The sequence below is a fragment of the Coregonus lavaretus genome (assembly GCF_964263955.1).
Source record: "Coregonus lavaretus genome assembly, contig: SUPER_35_unloc_3, whole genome shotgun sequence".
Lineage (NCBI taxonomy): Eukaryota > Metazoa > Chordata > Actinopteri > Salmoniformes > Salmonidae > Coregonus > Coregonus lavaretus.
Window position 1 is genome coordinate 629,034 of NW_028167179.1, and position 24,060 is coordinate 653,093.

General features: G+C 42.4%; 1 protein-coding gene across 2 annotated transcripts; it reads left to right on the plus strand.

Annotated features, from left to right (window-relative positions):
• Positions 1-1,122: 1,122 nt before the first annotated feature.
• Positions 1,123-22,323, plus strand: LOC311110319 (uncharacterized protein). Of its 2 annotated transcripts, none has more exons than XM_084188860.1 (6): positions 1,123-1,619; positions 2,595-2,725; positions 2,933-3,106; positions 17,965-18,129; positions 19,728-19,839; positions 20,029-22,323. In XM_084188860.1, exons 1-6 carry the CDS (start codon positions 1,337-1,339, stop codon positions 21,075-21,077), a joined length of 1,914 nt encoding a protein of 637 aa, XP_084044986.1. In that variant the 5' UTR covers positions 1,123-1,336; the 3' UTR covers positions 21,078-22,323. The 2 variants fall into 2 exon arrangements, with proteins under 2 accessions (XP_084044986.1, XP_084044987.1); XM_084188861.1 differs by having other exon boundaries at positions 1,129-1,166.
• The last annotated feature ends 1,737 nt before the right edge of the window (positions 22,324-24,060 follow it).

Genomic DNA, 24,060 nt, shown 5'->3' on the forward strand with positions numbered 1-24,060 from the left:
GTACTGTATGTGTGTCTATAGTTTTGTAAAATTTTGTGTTAGTGTATGTAAGTAGTTTTGTCTGAAACTTTGTTTCCCCTGCTGCTGTTGGACCAGGTTTCTCTTGAAAAATAGATTTGATCTCAATGAGCAAAACCTGTATAAATAAAGGTTAAATAAAAATAACAATAAAAATGACATAGCTGACACCCCATTCTTTCTGCAGACATCTTTGAATCTGAATTCAGAGCAAATATTTAAGAGTTTTTGGAAAACGTGGTCACAAAACATTTAGGGAGGTTTTACGTAAATTCTGTTACCAAACTTTGCATCTGCACAGGTCTTCCAGTAAATGTGTTTTTGTCAAATGTTCAGTGTAACTTGTTAAAAGTAGGCCTTGTGCATAGAGTTGTATGGTTTGTTAAACTTTTAAATCAATGGTTTTTGTTTGGCATACAATTGTAAAGTGAAAAGTCTGAGTCTCAGCGTAATGCCGTTACCGTTGAATTGCCCAGAGACAGTAAACCTAGGCTAGAACAAGGACAGTTGAATATTTACCTTACTGAGGTGATGTAGATGGAATAAAGTAATTGTATACTTTTCTTCTGTATTCTTGCTAACACACTGTTCTTTCTAAACAAGTCTGCTCTCAGCTTGAAAGATACTGATCATAGGAGATTTGATGTGTAATGTAATAAGCAGTACCGTAATTCAAAGAACAGCGCCACAGGAGGCTGCTGAGGGGAGGACGGCTCATAATAATGGCTGGAGTGAATGGAATGACATCAAACACATGGAAACCATTTATTCCGTTATTCCAAGATGTGAAAGTGCGCAGGAGGGCATGAGATAAAGGAGTGTGTAGTTTCGGTGGAAAAAGCTGTGGGGGTGTCCATGTTGCTGGGGATCAGAAATGTCCGTTTATTGCTATGGTCATTAATTGTCCCACACAAATGGAATGGAAATCCCAGAATATTGATTTGGTAGTAGCAGCAGCAGAGATTGTAGTGCAGGGGGTTTTGAGAGAACGGGTTCCATCCAGGATCTGTTAGAGCTTCTTTTTTGTGAACAAAATGTGCGATTCACACTCCGACCTGTGAAATGCAGCAATACGCAACACAGCGTCTAGTCTGCCGGAAAATCACACGAAGAAGAAGAAGTAAACAGTGACCAAGAACAGTTTCCAGGTTAGAGTTGTTATTTAGTAATTAACACCCTGGAACTCAAGATATTACTAATTGAACTGCACAGCATCACACACTAACCACATGTAGTCTTTAATTCGCATAGGAGACGACGTTGTCGATAGATGTTATATATGTAACGCTAGCTAGCTAGATACTAACGTTTGCTAAAAATGGCTAACTGTATGGTTTTTCACACTCAAATAGCCTCCATAATGGAGGTGCTAGCGAATGCAGCCGTGTCAGAAATCTGTAAACTCGTAGACGACGACTATGCAGTGTTTCGTTTGGAAATAACTCAAACCCAGAAAGAAAACAGTACATTGCGTAGGAAACTACAGCTACTGGAACTGAAGGTGGCACGAGAGCGCACAGAGAGGACAATGCGAGAGCGCGGCCTCGCCAGTCGTCCCAGTAGTGTCAAGATCCTTGACCGATACAGAGGAATAGCAAGAGGTACATTTTGCAGAAGGCCGAGGCTGCGCGGCCTGTCGCGTCCTGCACATGTGTTCAGATGTGAGGGCGGTCCAGCTGCGACATCATCTCTCAGCGAGGACCCTAGGGTCTCAATGTTGCCACTTACTGATATGTAAATCAATCTCTCAATGCAGTGCATCGCTCAGGAAACGTAGGGGTTTCGAAAGGAGTGGACATTTTGAAAGGAACCATATAAGGAGAGGTGGGGTTTTCTAAAGGTGCCACTCAAGACGTCGTTTGGGTTATCGGACGTTAGTCATGGTCTGCAGAGATGACAGTAAGGAATTTCAGTTATGCAAAACATGATATGTATATTGTGAGCTATGTCTTTGAACGTTACCTACCGGTAGCCAAGTATGTAACCTTAAGTTTTTCGTAAATGCAAATCAAATTTGTCACATATGCCGAATATAATTGAAATATCAAGTCATGGCGGTTCTAGTAGTTATGGAATTCCAGCGCTTCTAGTGTTAAGACTCCATTCGAAATCCCCACTTCCTCTTATATGCTACCTTTTGAAATCCCCACTTCTTCTTATATGGTTCCTTTCGAAACGCCCACTACTTTAGACACCACCACTTTTCTTGAGGGATGACTGCTCTGAGAGATGACCTCGCAACTGGACCCTATTGAGATGTGTTGCCAAGAATTGGGTCTTGGGCAGTTTTGGGATATTATGCAATAATTCCCTTGATTAATTATCTAACTGTCTTGCTCAAAGACACTTATTCTTACCATATTCTTGATTTACTGTATTTCCTATTATTTAGGCAATGACAACAATGTGATACATAGAACATAATACATCAATCAATAAATAGTATATCAAGAAGTTATGAGAAGTGTTACCTTATGTCCTTGCCAATTCTAGACAGTGTCAATAGTGTACAATATAGCGTTGAGCATTGACAGTAGCTAACCAAACCACCTCTTTTCCCCCAATCACTCTCTCAGGTGAAGGACATCTCACTGGAGGCCACAGGAGCTTTGTGAAGCCAGTGGGACACGATACATTGAGAGATGACCAACCAATCACTTTTGATGAGGGAAGTGGAACCTCAACCCAGCATGTTATCTTGATAGAGGTTAGTTTAATAATGTTGCATAAAACTTGTGCTACTTTGTAAATCAAATGTAGCCTGTTTATTTCAGAAAGGCTCCCCTCGGCTATTCACTTGCTTACATGTACATCCTTATTTATCTGCCATAGGGGAGCTTATGAGACTTCCCTACAACATTGTTATACAATTTAACTCATGTACTGATAATAACCTCCTCTCTTCTTGTGTCAGTCTGCAGATACAGAGGCTGCAGGTCCTGGAGTCAAGCAGGAGAGGTCTGAAGGAGAGGAGGACCCACGGCACAGCAGAGACATTCAGACTGGAGCGGCTGGAGCGTCCCCTGAAGCCACAGAGGACCCCACCACCGCCCCAGTGCAGCCCAGGACCCAACGCAGAAGCACGGAGGTCAGTGGAACGCCGAACGCCGTCCTCAAGTCAGAGACCGACACCGAGACTTTAACGGGACTGGGACAACTTGGCTGTCCTCTTGCTCCCCGCTCAGAGTATTTACTTTATGGTAACAGGAGGACGGTTCTGTCCCATCAGGATTCAAGTGACCTGTTACAGACTCAGAATGACCCGTCCTGTTCATACGCTACAGAGACAGAAATGATACCTGGTGACAAGCCTTTGGTCTTGGATACACAGACTAATCCAATAAGAGGGGACTGGAACCAGTACAGTAGTAGTGTATACTCTGAAGGGTTCCTAGATAAGAAAGGGGAGGGTCTGGTTGTAGATGAGGTGACTGTGAAAGTGGAAGGCGATGCTCCTCTGACATGGAATGCAGACCAGACTCACTTAGGAGAAGGACACTCACAGGGCAACACCAGTGACTACAGGGAAAGCTTTGAGACAAATATAAATGTCGCGACCCTCTCCCCTTTACACGCGTTCGGGGATCGCGACCCAGAGTCCACGTCGATGGGGCCTTCCGATTTACACGGCCGCGTCCTTTTCGATCAGGTGTTGATCTCAAACGACACGGCTAGAGCCCAGGCTCAGGGAGGGGGAGCCACATCAGAAAATATTAAAGAGAAACGGTTCCTCTGCATGTTCTGTAACAAAGGCTTCAGCTGCCCCCAGAAGGTGGAGATCCACCAGAGGGTCCATACAGGGGAGAAATCCTTCAGCTGTACCCAGTGTCACATGCACTTCACCAAGGCTGGCAACCTGAAGAGGCACCATAGGGTCCACACAGGGGAGAAACCCTTTAGCTGTAGCCAGTGTCACATGCGCTTCGCCCAGGCTGGTGACCTGAAGAGGCACCAGAGGGTCCACACAGGGGAGAAACCCTTCAGCTGTACCCAGTGTCACATGCGTTTTACCCAGGCTGGTGACCTGAAGAGGCACCAGAGGGTCCACATGGGAGAGAGGCCGTTCGCCAGTACGCACTGTGGGAAGAGGTTCTCAGAGAGGAGATACCACAGGATGCATCAGCAGAAAAACCATTCCACTCTATAACATAGAAAGTAACCTTTCCACTCGTTAGACATTTAGATTAAACCCTGCATTAAAGGTAAAGATACAATTTCGTTGTTTTCAGCAGAAAAGATCCACAGATGCATTTGGAATAATGAGAGTAACAGATTTCAGTGTTGAATGTTCCTGGGTAGAATATTGCATCCAGATATTGTGTGGAACACCTTCCTAATATTGAGTCTACCCCCTTTTGCCCTCAGAACAGCCTCAATTCGTCGGGGCATGGACTCTACAAGGTGTCGAAAGCATTCCACGGGGATGCTGGCCCATGTTGACTCCTATGCTTCCCACAGTTGTCAAGTTGGCTGGATGTCCTTTGGGTGGTGGAACATTCTTGATACACATGTAAACTGTTGAGCGAGAACCCCAGCAGCGTTGCAGTTCTTAATACACTCAAACCGGTGTGCCTGGCACCTACTACCATACCCCGTTCAAGGGCACTTCAATCTTTTGTCTTGCCCATTCACCCTCTGAATGGTACACATACACAATCCATGTCTCAGTTGTCTCAAGGCTTAAAAATAATTATTTAACCTGTCTCCTCCCTTTCATTCATCTACACTGATTGAAGTGGATTAAACAAGTGACATCAATAAGGGATCATAGCTTTCACCTGGATTCACCTGGTCAGTCTGTCATGGAAAGTACACTAATGTTGTGTTCACTCAGTGTATGTCTACCACGATGGGTTTAACAACAACAAGGCAACAGTAAACATGCCGAGACAGGAGATGTACTTGTTCAAAGTTTGGAATTTCAGTTGACTGCTATAGGGCCCTCTTGGACCAATCAGTGTAATTATGTAAATGCCAGGGCCCGGTTTCCCAAAATGGTTCTAACGATGAAAAGGCTGAGAGAGGAGAGGAGAAAAATGCCCGTCACCTGATTAGTTCAGCCACTTACTAAGATAACTAGCAAGTTAAACTTAGGGGTTGCGTTAACGCATAATTCTGTGTTTTTCACGCAGGGAAAAACAAATAAATTGTTTTGTAAACGCATATCTAAAATGCTTCTTATTGTAATTTCTGCTCGGCATCAGACTAATATTGTGCTTCAGTTGCACTTCTCTCCTCGGATGAGAATTCACCAACGGGTATTCTATCAGCAGACAGCTTTTCTCTGTGTAGCCAGCTTACTTTCCTCCGGTAAAATGCAAGATTAACTTTACGCAAAACATCAGGAAATGTAGCTGGCTACATTCTTTCTATGATAAAGACCTTGCTTTTTCATTGTAAGTTAATTTATTTGTGCGGCTGCCAGCCTTTGCACTTCTGTTGTCATCTGAGGAAAATGAAGCTATTTTCTGCCGAATTTGTTTCACTAATGTATTTTTTGTGAAGGAAAACTATAGTTGCACATCCCTGATCACACTATCGAAACAAAAAAAACACTGACTTTCAATATAAAACGTGACCCCTGTCTACACAGCTGGACTCACCTGCTCCCACTTTCTCCTGTTGTGCTATTTGCAAACCAACTGTTCTGGGGAACTGCGGTAAGCTTCATAATGTAAAATAATGTGACCGGTCTAGTGAAGAACGCAATCTGCTTTATCTCCTAACGTATTGCACAAGTTGACTGCATGCATTTACTAAAGTAGCTACAAATATAAAAATGTATTGAAAAACTGCAAATAAATAGTTTATACGGTATTGAAAAACCATCCTGTGGCTATTTCCAAATACCCCAGTATACATGGTTTACATCCCAAGCCTAGTTCCTAATGTTTTGACACTCTGTGCATAAGGCATATACTGTATAAGCCTAAAACGTCTGTTACTGTTACGTGAATTATTTAACAAACTATTTCAGTGTCTCTGTGCGTCTCCCAAAAGGTTGTAAGTCTTTTGGGATTTAAGTAACGGCCAGAGACCCGGTCTGCATAGTCAGAGATATTTATTCATTGAGAATTCTGCCATCACAATTTCAGAGTCCATCTTTTATACTCATACGTCATACAAAAACAAATCCCTCCCCTCTGTAGGCGGGCTGTAGTTTTCCACTCTAAAACTGCTCTACTGACCATCAGTTCACACACATATACACACATGCATACACACACACACACACACACACACATATATCCTACTCCCTGCATTACTCAGTTATTGCCGTTCTCACAATATTCTGCACCATGTTTTCATAACAGTTTCTCCCCTCCCTAAATTGGGAGGCCTCTTTATCTTAGTTTCTCAGTTGTCTTTGTTGTCTGGCCTAACTCTTACTCACATTGCTAAATAGTGGCTCAATGCCATAGCCTTTACTGGTCCTACACTCACACATTTCTAACACATTATACACAGTTTCAGGGTGTAATAATTAGTCATTAATAATTAATCTATCAATTCCACCCTTTGACTAAATATTACACACATACAAAATATATGTTGTTATAGAAATGAATCACACTCATTTAAGTATATAAGTTGGTTTGCATATAAAAACATTACAGGTTCATCAGGGTTACCCCATGATTAAAAGCGTAACGTTACTTTTTAGCAATGGTAACTAGTACATCATACTTAAAACGAGACTTTAATACACAAAAGATCATTACAATAACTTTTAAACTAGAGATTTATAGTTTTAGGAAAACATCCAGTCTCAAACTATCTGGATCGTCGTCGTCCTCCACCAAGCCTGGTAGGTCATATCCTTCATTCCTTAGGTCGGAGTCCGGGATTGGGCCGTATCTCACCATCTGTTGGGAAACCGCCTTCTCCATCGCCTTGCTCACCAACCCTCGGACACAGGGAATAAGACAACATCCACAAAGAACAAGTATACCCATAGAAGCTATAACTGCACCCAGAATAGTTACAACAATAGTTTTCCATTTACCAAATATGTTATCAAACCAACCGTTTAGGGAGCTATCAATACCAGAGTTCTCAGCCAGTTCGTTCGCCAGCGTGGTGAGTCCCTGAAGCGCTTTGGTCACGGACCTGTCCGGTGCTGTATTGTTGGGGATGAAAGTACAGCACATAGATCCAAACAGAACACAAACTCCGCCCCGCTCAGCCAAAAGCATATCTAAAGCTATTCTATTCTGCCATGCCATTAAGCTAGTTGCCGCTGTCTGCTCAGCCAATCCCTTTATTGCATCACGAGTGTGGTTTATAAATCTTTGCTGGTTATAGTAAATATAATTTATCCAATCTACGTTTTTATTAATTGTTGACCACCAGAAAAGACTTGATTCAAACCCAGCTGCGATCTGATTCCTAGCTTTGAATTCTTCTGGAACCCCTCGAGGTACTCCTATCCCATCAATATATATATCCTTTCATCAAAGGATCCCAGGAGGAGGTCCTGCTTTCTAAGTGACAACTCACCAGTCTCTGACACGTTTGATTGTTTGCGTATGTAGGTGAGTTCACAATCTGTTATCACCACACAACCACCAGATGTCAGCACAGGCCTGGTTTTGGTTCCTAAAATCCTCTGGCTGCAACAAAGAGGAGAGATTAGTCATGGTCTCTTTAGTTGTGACATTCTCTGTGTGGAGCAGGAGCTAAGATGCCCTACCCTGTATCCTATCTTATTAGTCCTAGAAAAACAATAATAAGAATCCCCTGAGACTTCAAACGGAGGCAACCTAGGTCGGGGTGACTTTGTTATCGGGGGATACAGATAGTGCAAGTTACTACAAGACTCCTTCACCACATTCCCAGGTGGCTTGAACAATTTAATCATGGAGGATAAACCTGACGGAGAGTTAAAGCCTGTCAAGGGGAACGGAGTAGTTGTTAACCTTGGTTTGGCTGTCCCACAGGCATAACAGTCCTCTTTAGACATAGTTATTGCCGTATACTGAATCCATTCCAACCACAGGTTAGGATCTATACCCCATCTCCACCTGTACAACTTCCTTCAGGTCTATAGTTTGCACTATCTTCACCACAGCCCCGGTCTCACTACCTCCCTCAGAGAGGTTTACTCTACAGGGTGCCCCAGTTGAAGAGGATATCTCACTTGTCAGGTCTGTAACCTGTTTTAGCATAATTCGGACTTTCAGACAGTACCTACCCTTATATGGGTCGCACTGCCATTTCTGATAATTGCCTACTTTCACAATACTCCACCTGTCCTTAAACTGTGTATGGAGATTGACATATCCCCCCCCGCTCGGTATGAGCAACTACATAGTCCCAGGATGTACATGGTGACATGCATATACAGTGGGGAAAAAAAGTATTTAGTCAGCCACCAATTGTGCAAGTTCTCCCACTTAAAAAGATGAGAGAGGCCTGTAATTTTCATCATAGGTACACGTCAACTATGACAGACAAATTGAGAAAAAAAATCCAGAAAATCACATTGTAGGATTTTTTATGAATTTATTTGCAAATTATGGTGGAAAATAAGTATTTGGTCACCTACAAACAAGCAAGATTTCTGGCTCTCACAGACCTGTAACTTCTTCTTTAAGAGGCTCCTCTGTCCTCCACTTGTTACCTGTATTAATGGCACCTGTTTGAACTTGTTATCAGTATAAAAGACACCTGTTCACAACCTCAAACAGTCACACTCCAAACTCCACTATGGCGAAGACCAAAGAGCTGTCAAAGGACACCAGAAACAAAATTGTAGACCTGCACCAGGCTGGGAAGACTGAATCTGCAATAGGTAAGCAGCTTGGTTTGAAGAAATCAACTGTGGGAGCAATTATTAGGAAATGGAAGACATACAAGACCACTGATAATCTCCCTCGATCTGGGGCTCCACGCAAGATCTCACCCCGTGGGGTCAAAATGACCACAAGAACGGTGAGCAAAAATCCCAGAACCACACGGGGGGACCTAGTGAATGACCTGCAGAGAGCTGGGACCAAAGTAACAAAGCCTACCATCAGTAACACACTACGCCGCCAGGGACTCAAATCCTGCAGTGCAAGACGTGTCCCCCTGCTTAAGCCAGTACATGTCCAGGCCCGTCTGAAGTTTGCTAGAGTGCATTTGGATGATCCAGAAGAGGATTGGGAGAATGTCATATGAAACCAAAATAAAACTTTTTGGTAAAAACTCAACTCATCGTGTTTGGAGGACAAAGAATGCTGAGTTGCATCCAAAGAACACCATACCTACTGTGAAGCATGGGGGTGGAAACATCATGCTTTGGGGCTGTTTTTCTGCAAAGGGACCAGGACGACTGATCCGTGTAAAGGAAAGAATGAATGGGGCCATGTATCGTGAGATTTTGAGTGAAAACCTCCTTCCATCAGCAAGGGTATTGAAGATGAAACGTGGCTGGGTCTTTCAGCATGACAATGATCCCAAACACACCGCCCGGGCAACGAAGGAGTGGCTTCGTAAGAAGCATTTCAAGGTCCTGGAGTGGCCTAGCCAGTCTCCAGATCTCAACCCCATAGAAAATCTTTGGAGGGAGTTGAAAGTCTGTGTTTCCCAGCGACAGCCCCAAAACATCACTGCTCTAGAGGAGATCTGCATGGAGGAATGCGCCAAAATACCAGCAACAGTGTGTGACAACCTTGTGAAGACTTACAGAAAACGTTTGACCTGTGTCATTGCCAACAAAGTGTATATAACAAAGTATTGAGAAACTTTTGTTATTGACCAAATACTTATTTTCCACCATCATTTGCAAATAAATTCATTAAAAATCCTACAATGTAATTTTCTGGATTTTTTTCCCTCATTTTGTCTGTCCTTGTTGACTTGTACCTATGATGAAAATTACAGGCCTCTCTCATCTTTTTAAGTGGGAGAACTTGCACAATTGGTGGCTGACTAAATACTTTTTTTCCCCACTGTATATCTCCCATCCTTTACGATACTACCAGCCAGTAGTCCCCAACTCCCCAACTGGTCCGCAAAGACCTCAATAGGTGATGTCCTTCCCTACAGTCCCTAGTACTTCCCCTTTCCCTACGTCTAGCTGTCTCCTATGCCTTCGTAGACTGTGCTCAGGTATTATTTTATCAACTTGTGTTAGGTTAACTACTACTTCTGGCGGATCAGGAGGGTTTGAGTGTGTTAGGAATATGGCCCCCACAATCAGACAGCTACCTACCGCCAGGAGACCTGTGAATCCCCACCCTCGCCCTGAGAACATGTCAGACGCCAGAGGCCAACCCATTGCTTTACCTTCTATCGAACTCACACAGGGATGATCAGACAGGGTAAGGGAATCTTCGTTAAGGAGCCAACCCCCGAGCCCTAGTGGTGATCGGTTCTTTCTCCTAACTCTGTGTTTGTTCGTCAGGTGTAGCTGGGTTTACCTTTTTGCAGTGTGTGACATGGTGGATCTTTCGGCGATTCTTACAGCGAAGGCCGTCACCAACAGGACCTGATATAGACCTTCCCAACGGGGCTGCTTCCAGTTTTTCTTCTTTAAGGATTGGATCCACACCCAGTCACCTGGTTGGATGGAGTGGGTTACCTTCTCCTTTAGTTCACCTGTGGGGCACAAAACCTCTGACATACAGGTGTGGTTAATAAACTACCTTCTCACGTGTTCTGCTAGGGTGCTCTCTAGTTCTATGTCTGCCTGTCTGGTCCTGCCAACTGTGGCATTCTGTAAGGTCTTCCAAACACTTTCTCAAAGGGGGATAACCCATCTTTATCTGGGGTTACTCTAAATTTCTTCCCTTCACTCCGTGATAACTCTATAAAATCAATTTCCAATTGCTGGAAAGGGTACTTAGCCGGAGGATACTCACCCTGAGGTGCCCTTTGTCTGCCCTGGTGATTATTTTGAGCACAGATAACACATCTTGAACAAAAGTTTTTTAAATTATTATTATTTTTAAATAATTAGTAATCCCATATGCAACAAAGTGTTGTCTAATCTGCTCTACCATCCATCCCTCCTTTTGACACATGTCACTGCCCATGTGTCAATATTACCACCTACCTAAACAATCACTTAGGTAATATTGGTAATTTATCATCCAATTGCCATCCCTTATTTTTATTTATTTTTTTAGACTGTCCCTTGCTTCTTTATTGCTCCTATCTTCCTGATCTCATTACTAAATAAATGATCTAGGTAATAGCTGTTTCGCATTAGATTGTGCCTTCCTCTGATTACTGCAGCTCATTGCATTAATTTAGTTTCAAATACCAACTTGTTGTTTATTAAAGCATACTAAAAATGAAATTAAAATGACAACATTTGATAATACCTCAATTTACTTCTATCCCGTAATAGTAATCCAAGATTAGTACAATTGACTAGCAACAGGTATCCCTCATTCAGGGAAAGCTCTCTCTCTCTTCTGTTATTTTATGGTTCAAATCATATATATGATTACCAAATTATAATCTTCTTCACACTTTTCACAGTATTATAAATTACCCTCAACTTGGTAAAATAAACTATCTTAAAGTCCTCCTCTCATGCCTTTAGAATTTACCAGTGTGGATGATTAATTAACACCAGAAAGTTAAAACAGAGTTCAGAGGCAATTGAAATTATTAAACGAACTGTTCCATCCCATAGTATACCAAACATGACCATTATTCTAAATATTTCATAAATGTTACTTATCCCAAGTGTTCATTAAGTCCTCATGACATTCATTCTCATAAGAAATCATATATACCCCAAACTCAGCCAAAACCGAAAAACTCCATAAAATTCACTGTGCGTGCTCCTCCAAGACCTATCACCCTTGACCTGCTGAAAACCCCCCAAAATTGAAACAACAACCCTTTATAAACATCATACTAGGTGTGTTGTTTTTTATTTGAAAACCCCAATTAAAAAACAACAACCAAACAGCCAGGTCATGAGGATTCCTGATTTCTCTCTTCCCCTTCTGCCTACAGTTTCTTAACTGGTGCCCTTTCCTTGCACAGTAACTACACAGTTCCTCACATTCTCTAGCAAAATGTCCCGTTTTGTCACAATTGTAACACTTCCACTCACTCCTGTCTCCACTATTACAATTTCCTTCTTGTCTGTCTTTGCTACCGTAACCTCTCTTCTCTCCTAGGTATTGACTAATAGTCTCACTGTCTCTAATTCAACACAAAACCCCATCATCAAATGTACTCCCAGCAGAACTGAAAAAAACAAAACAGACTGTGATTTCCAGGACACTGCACCTTTGTTTCTGGCCTCACTATCTCCCCGAGAATTGGCCCTCCCTCAAGGTCCCTCCCAATCTGCTCTTGGTAAACTGCAAACCTTTTATTGCTTCTGGTTTCATAGGGTATTGCTTCTGATATGGCCTATGATTAGACCTGTACTGGAATTACCCCTTTTATTAATCCTACATCTGCTGGACCCCGGGACCACAAATGCTCTGGAACTTCTTTTAAGTCTGACTCCTGTTGTTCTGTCAACAGGTATTCCTCTCCTCAGCATCTGCTATTCTCATCTAAATGTACTATCTGTGGATGGGCTGTGTTGATCGCCACTCACAATATTGACCCAATCAGTGATCCTCTTACCCTTGGATACCCACTGGCCCATGTCTTTCCAGTCCTCTGCTGGCTCCTTTGCTAGGGACACATGTGGGCTCCATCTTTCCCTGAACTTTGGGGCCCTAGTTTCACCTCCACTGCTGCGTGGGTGTTGTCATAGTGAAACCATTTCAAGGCTATAGTCCTTTCTGTGGTTTTAAATAATGCTTCCTCATAGATTGCATCTGGACCTGGGTGTTTGTTATACCAGAGAGTACAGTGTAGGTCATCGGGGGACATTTTAGTGGGGCCTGGTACTACATCATCAGCAAGTTCCATCAAGGTTCGGGGAATATCAGTTATTCCCCCCCCCCTTAACAAATCTAGGCTATACCAATAACATGGCTCCCCTTCCCCACAGACCACCATATTGTCTCTGACTATGTGTACTTTCATTCCCCTCTCAGTGGAAATGACGGCCACATTCAATTTAGTCATTACATCACGTCCTAGTAAATTTACCGGACACAGCTTAGATATCAGGATGGGTATGGTTGCCTCTCCTCCTGATTGGTCATGTTTTAGGGTTATTGGGGCTGATAACCTTTCAATAAATTGATGACCAGAGGCAGATCACACTATGATTTTCTCCCCATCAATCCTGACTCCATCTGGCTTGTCTGTTGCACAGATTGCTGTCCTGCAGGCTCCCGTATCACAAAGGAATTTAATTTTCTTACCCATTACTGTCAATGTCAAATAAGGTTTCTGTTCCTGTTGAAGTGCTAAGTCAATAGTAGCCAATTCAAACACCTCACAATTTGGATCAAAGGGTTCCTTAGTCTACCCCTCACTAGAGTCTACTATTTCTCCCTCAAGGACTAGTCACGCCTTATCTTCCTCTTCCTCACGCTCAAAGCTGGGGGATGGACTTCTCTCTCTCTCTTCTCTCTTTTCTCTCTTTTCTCTCCCCGGTTTCCCTTCTTGCCCTCTCCTTTATGTTTGCAGCGGGAAACGTTATGGCCTATCTTGCCACAGTATTTACACGGGGCCTCACATTCTTTGGCGAAGTGCCCTCCCTTGTTACAGTTAAAGCCCCTATTCTCCCCCCGTGGCCTTCACTCTTTCCTGCCTTATCTCCTCTCTCTCCTAAGTTTCTAGTTCTACCCGCCATCTCTCCCAGAGTGGCAATTAGTTACTCTGCATCTTCCTCTTCTTTCTTGGCTCTGTCCTGTCTGTTATTCTGCTCATGTTGGATTGCATGTCTCTCTGAGGCTATTACACAATTCAGTTATTTTCCCAACATACTCTCCGTGATCGGCCCATGGCAAAAGTGTCCTCTGGGCATCCCCTGAAACCCACTGCCCTCTAACGGCAGCCCAAACCTTACTATTCCTGTTTTGGGGTGGGTCATTCCTTCTACCGCTCTGGCCACGTCCTCTGTGTTCATGGCCTGTCTGCTAAATGGCATATTATTATTATTACTGTATACATCTAAGGTTGCTGGGGCCCCTTTCATTCCCCGCCAATAGATTAGGTAAGGCTATCAGTGGGTACTGGCCCCCTCCTACTCTCTCTCTCTCTCACTGCTTCTTTCTCCTTTACACACCTTATGTATCTGTTTAAGCATGGATTCGAGTTTATCTGCATCTAGACGTCCCTCAAAACCATACCTCTCCCTCCACCTGGTTACATAATGGAGATTTCTTCTATCCCTGGATTCCATTTTAATTACATCAAGTATTTCTCGTCCCCAGTAAATTCTGGGACCTCTTGTGAGGATTTGCCCCCCATGGTTGGTACTGTTAAAAATCCCTTAGCCACCTCTACTATATAACAAGTCAATTTAACAAGTAATTCAAAACAGCTTCACACAACAACACCTTGAATCACCCCTTCCTGTATATGTAATCTTGACTAGTCCCCCAGAATTATCTCATACTTTACAGAGGGATTTATCCCCACAATGTAATCTTGATAATTCCTGACAGTCTCATACAACAGGAATGGGTTCTCCCTCCTCTATACAACCACCTGGAACCACCCCTCCCTGTATATGTAGTCTTGACTAGTCCCCCAAAATTATCTCATACTTTATGGAGGAATTTATCCTCACAATGTAATCTTGATAATTCCTGACAGTCTCATACAACAGGAATGGGTTCTCCCTCCTCTATACAACCACCTGGAATTATTCATAGATGTGACTTTTGAGCAAACATTAGGTCTCACACGTATACAACCTTGTATGATTATTGGTTAACACCATCGGTAACCCAGAATTTATAAGGCTCCAGAACGGATAGAGTTACAGCAAAATCTACAGTTGTTTGTGACTTTTGACTTTACTAATATTCTATTTCTCACACATGCTATTTTAATTCCTTCTGGTGTACTTTTTGTATTTGTTTAACCCAGATTATTTGTTGACTGTTCTATAATCTCTTACAGGTTACATCCCATAGGTGTACTTTTAATAGTTCCTTCTATTTCAACACCGGGTAGTTTCTTTTGGTAATGGCCTATTACCGTGATTAGTTACGGACCCACCAACAGGTTGACTAGTCCCCCAGAATTATCTCCTACTCTACGGAGGAATCTATCCCCACAATGTAATCTTGATAATTCCTGACAGTCCCCTACATTTCACTTAAAATGGCTACGCATTGATCAATTTGCTACTTTTCAATATTTTAGCAAGTTCTCAAATCAATTTCACCAAGTAATGAATAAAGACTACTAACCTTATCCTTGCAGCCGAGATTCAATGTAGGTTTGGATTCCGTCACCATCTCTGTCATTAATCAGGTGTCCTCTGGCCTGTTTTAACCCTTAATGTCAAAGGGCAGGACTTTCTATTTACGAATGTATCATTCGCCCGTCGACGGTTTTCAGAGTTACCTGGAATGACAGAAACAGGGTATTGGAATCCGGCTCGAAGGACCAAGCTGTTACGTGAATTATTTAACAAACTATTTCAGTGTCTCTGTGCGTCTCCCAAAAGGTTGTAAGTCTTTTGGGATTTAAGTAACGGCCAGAGTCCCGGTCTGCATAGTCAGAGATATTTATTCATTGAGAATTCTGCCATCACAATTTCAGAGTCCATCTTTTATACTCATACGTCATACAAAAACAAATCCCTCCCCTCTGTAGGCGGGCTGTAGTTTTCCACTCTAAAACTGCTCTACTGACCATCAGTTCACACACACACACATATACACACATGCTCACACACACACACACACACACACATATCCTACTCCCTGCATTACTCAGTTATTGCCGTTCTCACAATATTCTGCACCATGTTTTCATAACAGTTTCTCCCCTCCCTAAATTGGGAGGCCTCTTTATCTTAGTTTCTCAGTTGTCTGGCCTAACTTACTCACATTGCTAAATAGTGGCTCAATGCCATAGCCTTTACTGGTCCTACACTCACACATTTCTAACACATTATACACAGTTTCAGGGTGTAATAATTAGTCATTAATAATTAATCTATCAGTTACATATTGTGTACTAATTCAAGGGTTTTTTGTTATTTTTTACATTGTAGAATAATAGTGAAGATATCAAAATTATGAAATAAAACATATGGAATCATGTAGTAACCAAAAAAGTGTTCAACAAATCAAAATATATTTTATATTTTAAGATTCTTCAAATAGCCACCCTTTGCCTTGATGACAGCTTTGCACACTCTTGGCATTCTCTCAACCAGCTTCACCTGGAATGCTTTTCCAACAGTCTTGAAGGAGTTCCCACATATGCTGAGTACTTGTTGGCTGCTTTTCCTTCACTCTGCGGTCCGACTCATCCCAAACCAGCTCAATTGGGTTGAGGTCGGGGGATTGTGGAGGCCAGGTCATCTGATGCAGCACTCCATCATTCTCTTTCTTGGTCAAATAGCCATTACACAGCCTAGAGGTATGTTGGGTCATTGTCCTGTTGAAAAACAAATGATAGTCCCACTAAGCCCAAACCAGATGGGATGGCATATCGCTGCAGACTGCTGGTTAAGTGTGCCTTGAATTCTAAATAAATCACAGACAGTGTCACCAGCAAATCACCCCCACACCATAACACCACCTCCTCCATGCTTTACGGTGGGAAATACACATGCAGAGATCATCCGTTCACCCACACCGCGTCTCACAAAGACACGGCGGTTGGAACCCAAAATCTCAAATTTGGACTCCAGACCGAAGGACACATTTCCACCGGTCTAATGTTCATTGCTCGTGTTTCTTGGCCCAAGCAAGTCTCTTCTTATTATTGGTATCCTTTAGTAGTGGTTTCTTTGCAGCAATTTGACCATGAAGGCCTGGTTCACTCAGTCTCCTCTGAACAGTTGATGTTGAGATGTGTCTGTTACTTCAACTCTGTGAAGCATTTATTTGGGCTGCAATTTCTGAGGCTGGTAACTCTAATGAACTTATAATCTGCAGCAGAGGTAACTCTGGGTCCTCATGAGAGCCAGTTTCGTCATAGCGCTTGATGGCTTTTGTGACTGCACTTGAAGAAATGTTTCGTATTGACTGACCTTCATGTCTTAAAGTAATGATGGACTGTCATCTCTTTGTTTATTTGAGCTGTTCTTGTCATAATATGGACTTGGTCTTTTACCAAATAGGGCTATCATCTGTATACCACCCACCTACCTTGTCACAACACAATTGATTGGCTCAAAAGCATTAAGAAGGAATGAAATTCCACAAATTAACTTTTAACAAGGCACACCTGTTAATTGAAAGGCATTCCAGGTGACTACCTCATGAAGCTGGTTGAGAGAATGCCAAGAGTGTGCAAAGCTGTCATCAAGGCAAAGGGTGGCTATATGATGAAACTCACTATTTTGGTTACTACATGATTCCATATGTGTTATTTCATAGTTTTGATGTCTTCACTATTAATCTACAATGTCGAAAATAGTACAAATAAAGAAAAACCCTGGAATGAGTAGGTGTGTCTAAACTGTTGACTGGTACTGTATATGTGTGGTGTATTTAAAAATTGTTTATGTTTATTAATAAACACAAAATGGGACTTATCATTCTAATACTTTTTTTCTCATTGAGACTCTCTTTAGTATACATCACATCTGATCTCACCCTATTCTGCATACACCCAGCAGCGCTTTATAACCATTATAGACTTACTAAATATACCTACATACCCACACACTAACAAACACCTACTGTACATGTCACAATAGTTCTTACCCACAACATCATATTTATGTCCACCATGATGGTTTTAACAACAATTAAGTCATTCTGTAACTACAGTATCGGACTCAAACATAGTTGGGATGGGTAAACACTCCATGTTGAAAGTGTGTTTATTATCTGTGTGTACGTACCTGAGGGAGTGTATGTCTGTGTAATCTGTATCACCTGTCTCTTCCAGGAGGAGGAGGGTCCAGAGGTGCTGCTGGTGAAGGAGGAGGGGTGTGAGGAGGGTCTGGGGAACCCTGAGGGGACTATGGTCATGGAGGACAACCAGACTACACCACCTCCTCAATCCACAGAGGAACCAGCTGAGCAGCACAGGACCACACACAGTCTCACTGAGGTGAGCCCACTGTGAACTACTGTCTGAATGGTATTAGGTCAGGGCCCGTATCCACAAAGCCTCTCAGAGTAGGAGTGCTGATCTAGGATCAGTTTAGCCTTTTAGATCATAATGAATAAGACTATATAGACAGGTGGGGACCTGATCCTTGATCAGCACTTCTACTCTTAGACTCTTTGTGGATACGTCCCTGGGCATCTCAGAAAAGGTCCTAGGAATCCAGTTCAAACCTGTTTTAAGACTAAAACCACTCCCAGCTCAGAGTAGGTGTTAGGATGATGTTAAGACACTGCCCAGACAAAGTCTGAGCCAGGACTCATAAAAGTTTATCCGCTGATAATCACAACATCTTGAGGTACCGCAAAGGAAAGATAGTGATGACAGTCATTGGCATTGTCACAAATGATGGGGAATAACCAATCGCAATGAGGCCTCGCCAGCTGTGAACTCTATAGCAGTGGTTCCCAAACTGTGGGGAGGCAGGGTGGAATTTCAAAATTGGATAGTTCATAATCCGTTTTCCTCTTGTCATGTCAGTCATTGCATGTCCAGATCAACTAGCCCATGTCAGCTAACATTTTTTAGCCCATAGATTTGGTTGTAATGCCTGAGTCACTCAAATATCGCAGGATGTTCCCCAATGCTGGAAGGGTCTGAGGGAAACGGTTTGGGAATCCCTGCTCTATAGAATGTTTCAGACAACCACAATGAATGTGACTGTGAATGTTGCAATGGTAAAACGGTTGATATCATTTTCGCCTGACACCATCACTTCGCCTACTCTTAATTATTGCCCAATATGTTGGCATGCAGAGCCTTTTTTTTAAACCAATTATGATGGTTGTTAAAAGCAAAATGTTGACAATATTGCTGTTATATCAACACACTCGTCACTCCTTTTTAACAACTCTATATCGCTTTGGCACAGTAGGCACCAAGTCACTTGCCGATAATGTTGCGTACAATGTTTTACTAAAGGTCTATCATTTTCATCGAACACAATCAAAGTTAACATAAGCCCTAGATGCCTTCCATTGCTACAAAGGGATAACTTGAAAATAACATGATGTAGGAAATTAGATAATCAAAAGAAAAACGTGTTTATTTATTTAGCCTAGTGGTTATAAGTATTTAGGCATATCATGTGAATTAAGCCTCGTGAAATCATTGTCAAAAGCGCAAGAGATACTGTTGCATGTAGGTCTAGATTATTTATGGTTTGATCATATAGAAATATTATTTTAACAATTCAAAAGCATTTTCATGTGCCACATGAACCACTGACTCGCTCCCTATTTACCCATTAGAGTAGGAGTAAAATGTCTCTATTCTCAGAACACAACCAATTTGTGGATACGGGCCCAGGTCTTTATTAATTTTGTCTTAAGTGTGGGCCCATGTCTTTAAAATTATCAAAGCTTTAAAGAGTGTCAAGTAATCAGATCAGCTAACACATTTGCTGCATAGTATCAGATCAACTAACATGTTTGCATAGTACTTATAGCAATGCCTTATTGCCCAATCAGAAGATGCTCCATAGCAGGGTGCTCATATCAGATTTCATGATCCAACATCCTCTCACTCTGTATCTCTTACAGTCAGTAGACATGGAGGATGGGAAGCCTGATCTGCTGCTAGTCAAAGAGGAGACAATAGAAGATGGACCAGAGAGCATTGACCTGCTCAGTGGACTAAAGATGGGGGAGCAAGGTAAGGGAGAAATACATATACCTACATACAGTAATAGATCTTCAATGGGAATGTTTTTTTCTTCATTTTCTTCATTCATAACACACATTATAATGTATGAACTTGAATAGGTAATTGACTAAAAAAACTGCATATGTAGAGTTTTCTCTGCCATGTTTGTGAAGTCTATTTTGTAAACTCTTCCTGCAGGTGGTTGGCTGGAGGCTAACAGAGGAGACTGGGCGGCCATCTTGGATTCTCAGACCCAGACGGGTGCAGCCAAGAGCGCAGGGGACAACTTCACTGAGCAGGCCAGGACCAGAGGGGACACAGTGAAGGTCAGTGGATGGGACAGCGTCCTCAACTTTGGGCTGGAGAACAACACTGTTAACCACAACCAGAAACAGACAGTCGAACACAAAACAACAACCAAACTTAGTCTCCATGACAACAGACTGGCTGAGACCAGGACGATGCATAGATTTGGTCTGCGGGGACGGGGAGGTGTCCGTATGCGGTGGGAGAAAAAAGACACAGACTCGGCTAGCGATGCTCCGTCCTGCTCCTATAATTGTGATTCAGAGAGACTGATGGCGCCTCAGGTTAACCCCCTAACAGGTGCTGCCTTCAGCCTGCCTTCTATAGGATCTATCAACTGGAACATGGATCCTGCGACAACACAGACACTCCCTGGCCTTCGTCCTCCTCACACTCTCCTAATGTTAAACCAGACCTCAGACAATGCCAGTGCCTCAACACTAAATGGCTACACAAGCCCATTGACAAATGACTGTAGTAGTAATGCTATCAGCAGATCTGGTGGCAAAGAGAAGCGCTTCCCGTGTTCTTTCTGTGGGAAAGCCTTCAGTTTCCCCAAACAAATGAAGAGCCACCAGAGGATGCATACAGGGGAGAAACCATTTGTCTGCCACCTATGCCGGGCCAGTTTCTCCCACCCGTCCAACCTGAAGAGGCACCTGAGGGTCCACACAGGGGTGAAACCCTTCAACTGTACCCAGTGTCACATGCGCTTCTCCCAGGCTGGCCACCTGAAGAGGCACCAGAGGGTCCACACAGGGGAGAAACCCTACAGCTGCCCCCAGTGTGAGAAGAGGTTCTCCCACCAGCACCATCTGAAGATGCATCTGAAGATCCACACAGGAGAAAGGCCGTTCACCTGTACACACTGCGGGAAGAGGTTCTCAGAGAGGAGCTACCTCAGGATACACCAGCAAAAAATGCACACAGCCCATGAATAGATTATAGTGATATGTAGTATTAGCTAGTATAGTTTAAAGTGACTGTTACGGATACAGGTATCCTGTGTCTTTTTGTGTTTTTCCTCTCCTTCTGCCCTAATCACAGGTGTCCTGTATGTTCCTGATTGGTGGTCGTTGGGGTGTCTGCTGATTGCTAAGGTGGACCAATCAGTGAACATTCCTCTGCATTGCACCACCTGTTTCTGGTTTTTCAATCACACATCCCATTGTTTAAAAGCCGGTCAGTTGTGTTTGTTGAGAGAGACTATTTCCGTATGTGAGTATGGATACTGTGGTGTCCTGTGTTTTGTTTACTCACTAAGTTGCTGGTTCCTCTGTTTGGTAACTTTGTTAGACTACTTTTCGTATGTGAGTATGGATACTGTGGTGTCCTGTGTTTTGTGTACTCACTAAGTTGCTGGTTACTCTGTTTGGTAACTTTGTGTGTTTCTGGGAAAAGGGGAATTTAAGCAAGTTGCCCTTGGGCGTACATTACCCGTAGGAAGAAAACTGTCTAAAAACACTAGTTAGACCTGAGCGGACCACCCACTGTATTTTTGTATGATTAGCAGTAGCTTAGTGGTTCTTGAGGCAGGCAAGATCAGTTTAGGGGTGTTTTACACTATTGTTTCATTTCTTGGGTCCTGCTCAGCCCTTTTTCCCAAACCTTTACCGTGTGTTCAACAATAAACCTTTTATGTTTGACGGTAGTTTATGGTTGTCGTGTAGTTTTATTTCTCACTGTTCCATGTCACCCTTATAATTTGCATGAATTATGTTACGGGTCTCATGTCCATCCACCCTAGACGTTTAAAGCCATGGGGTTCGTAACAGTGACATGTAATGTAGTACTAGTTAGTTTGTAGTTAATTCTGTAGGTTTTGGATGAATTGGGAACTGGATGAGGAGAACTGAGGAAAGAATGAGTATGACGAGGCAGAGTAGATGATATGGTGATGGTTGGTTGCATGGTGTCTGTAAAAAAGCTTCACTGATGAAAAGTGAAAATCTTGTCTTGTTGTTTGATGCTGGTTTTATAATGAGGAAATTATAGTGCCTTAATTCATGTTTACTTGACATAAAGTAGTGAAGATGTGTGAAATGTAATGTTGAACCTTTTCCAAAGTATTTTAAAGTGTATTTTATCAAAGTGAAGGTACCAGATTTACAGAAAAGTTATTCTACTTGTCACATGTATTGTTTGTGCAATTAAAGTACTGAACTTAATGTTGAGTGTGTGACCATTAAAAAAAATACAGAATTGACTTTGTGCTGACTGACTTGGTTATTTTTGTATCATTGCAGGGACTGAGTTACCCTTATCTCAGTCAAACCAAAACATTATACTTAATTACTGAATCAACACATGGATTTAAATGGTCCATATTGTTATGTACTTGAATCACAGTGTTAAAGATGGGCTATACACTACACTAAAGCACTACAGGTAGGCTTGACTGTGGTTAACATTTAATATCATGTCATGTTTCTGTAAGTACAGCAAAGAGTTTCTTATATAAACCGTAATGCTTTTCTGTTGAATTTGGTGAATATCTGCTCTGAATTAAGATGCAAAGATGTCTGCAGAAAGAATGGGGTGTCAGCTATGACATGGCACCTTGAGTTTGAAAAAATCTATTTTGGTTATAAGTGAAGTGGATTTACATCCGGTAACAGAATTACGGAAACGGAATTACATCAAGGGTCCCAGATCTGTACTATACAGAAATGCATAATTATGGATTTGAATGTTCATGGTGATGAATTCTGAATAGTTACACAAAGGTAGAAATATGCGATATCCACCTTCGCATATTTGGTTATCATTCTACACACTGGCTATTATTCTAATGCACCCACAGTTGGTTGGTCCGAAACAGACAAAATCTAAACCAATCATATATGTCTACGTTTCACAAGTTTGGACATCACAGTTCAGTACTGTAAAGTAGATACAGTGCATTTGGAAAGTTTTCAGACCACTTAACCTTTTCCACATTTTGTTACGTTACAGCCTTATTCTAAAATTGATGAAATAATTTTTTTCCTCATCAATCTACACACAATACCCCATAATTACAAAGCGAAAACAGGTTTTTAGATTTTGCACATGTATAAACACTAAATGGCTTTTTACATAAGTATTCAGACCCTTTGCTATGAGACTCGAAATTGAGCTAAGGTGCATCCTGTTTCCATTGATCATCCTTGAGATGTTTTTGGAGTCCACCAGTGGTAAATTCAATTGATTGGACATGATTTGGAAAGGCACACACCTGTCTATATAAGGTCCCATGATTAATTTTTATTTTTATGTATGCACTCACTAACTGTAAGTCACTCTGGATAAGAGCGTCTGCTAAATGACTAAAATGTCAAATGTAAATGTCCCACAGTTGACAGTGCATGTCAGAGCAAAAGCCAAGCCATGAGGTTGAAGGAATTGTCCGTAGAGCTCAGAGACGGATTCTGTAGAGGCTGGGGAAGGGTACCAAAACATGTCTGCAGCATTGAAGGTCCCCAAGAACACAGTGGCTTCCATCATTCTTAAATGGAAGAAGTTTGGAACCACCTAGACTCTTCCTAGAGCTGGCCACCTGGCCAAACTGAGCAATCGATGGAGAATGGCCTCGGTCAGGGAGGTGACCAAGAACCCGATGGTCACTCTGACAGAGCTCCAGAGTTCCTCTGTGGTGATGGGAGAACGTTCCAGAAGGACAACCATCTCTGCAGCACTCCACCAATGATGAAACCAAGATTGAAGTCTTTGGCCTGAATGCCAAGCGTCACGTCTGGAGGAAACCTGGCACCATCCCTACGGTGAAGCATGGTGATGGCAGCATCATGCTGTGGGGATGTTTTTCAGCGGCAGGGACTGAGAAACTAGTCAGGATCGAAGGAAAGATGAACAGAACAAAGTACAGAGAGGTCTTTGATGAAAACCTACTCCAGAGCGCTCAGGGCCTCAGACTGGGGTGAAGGT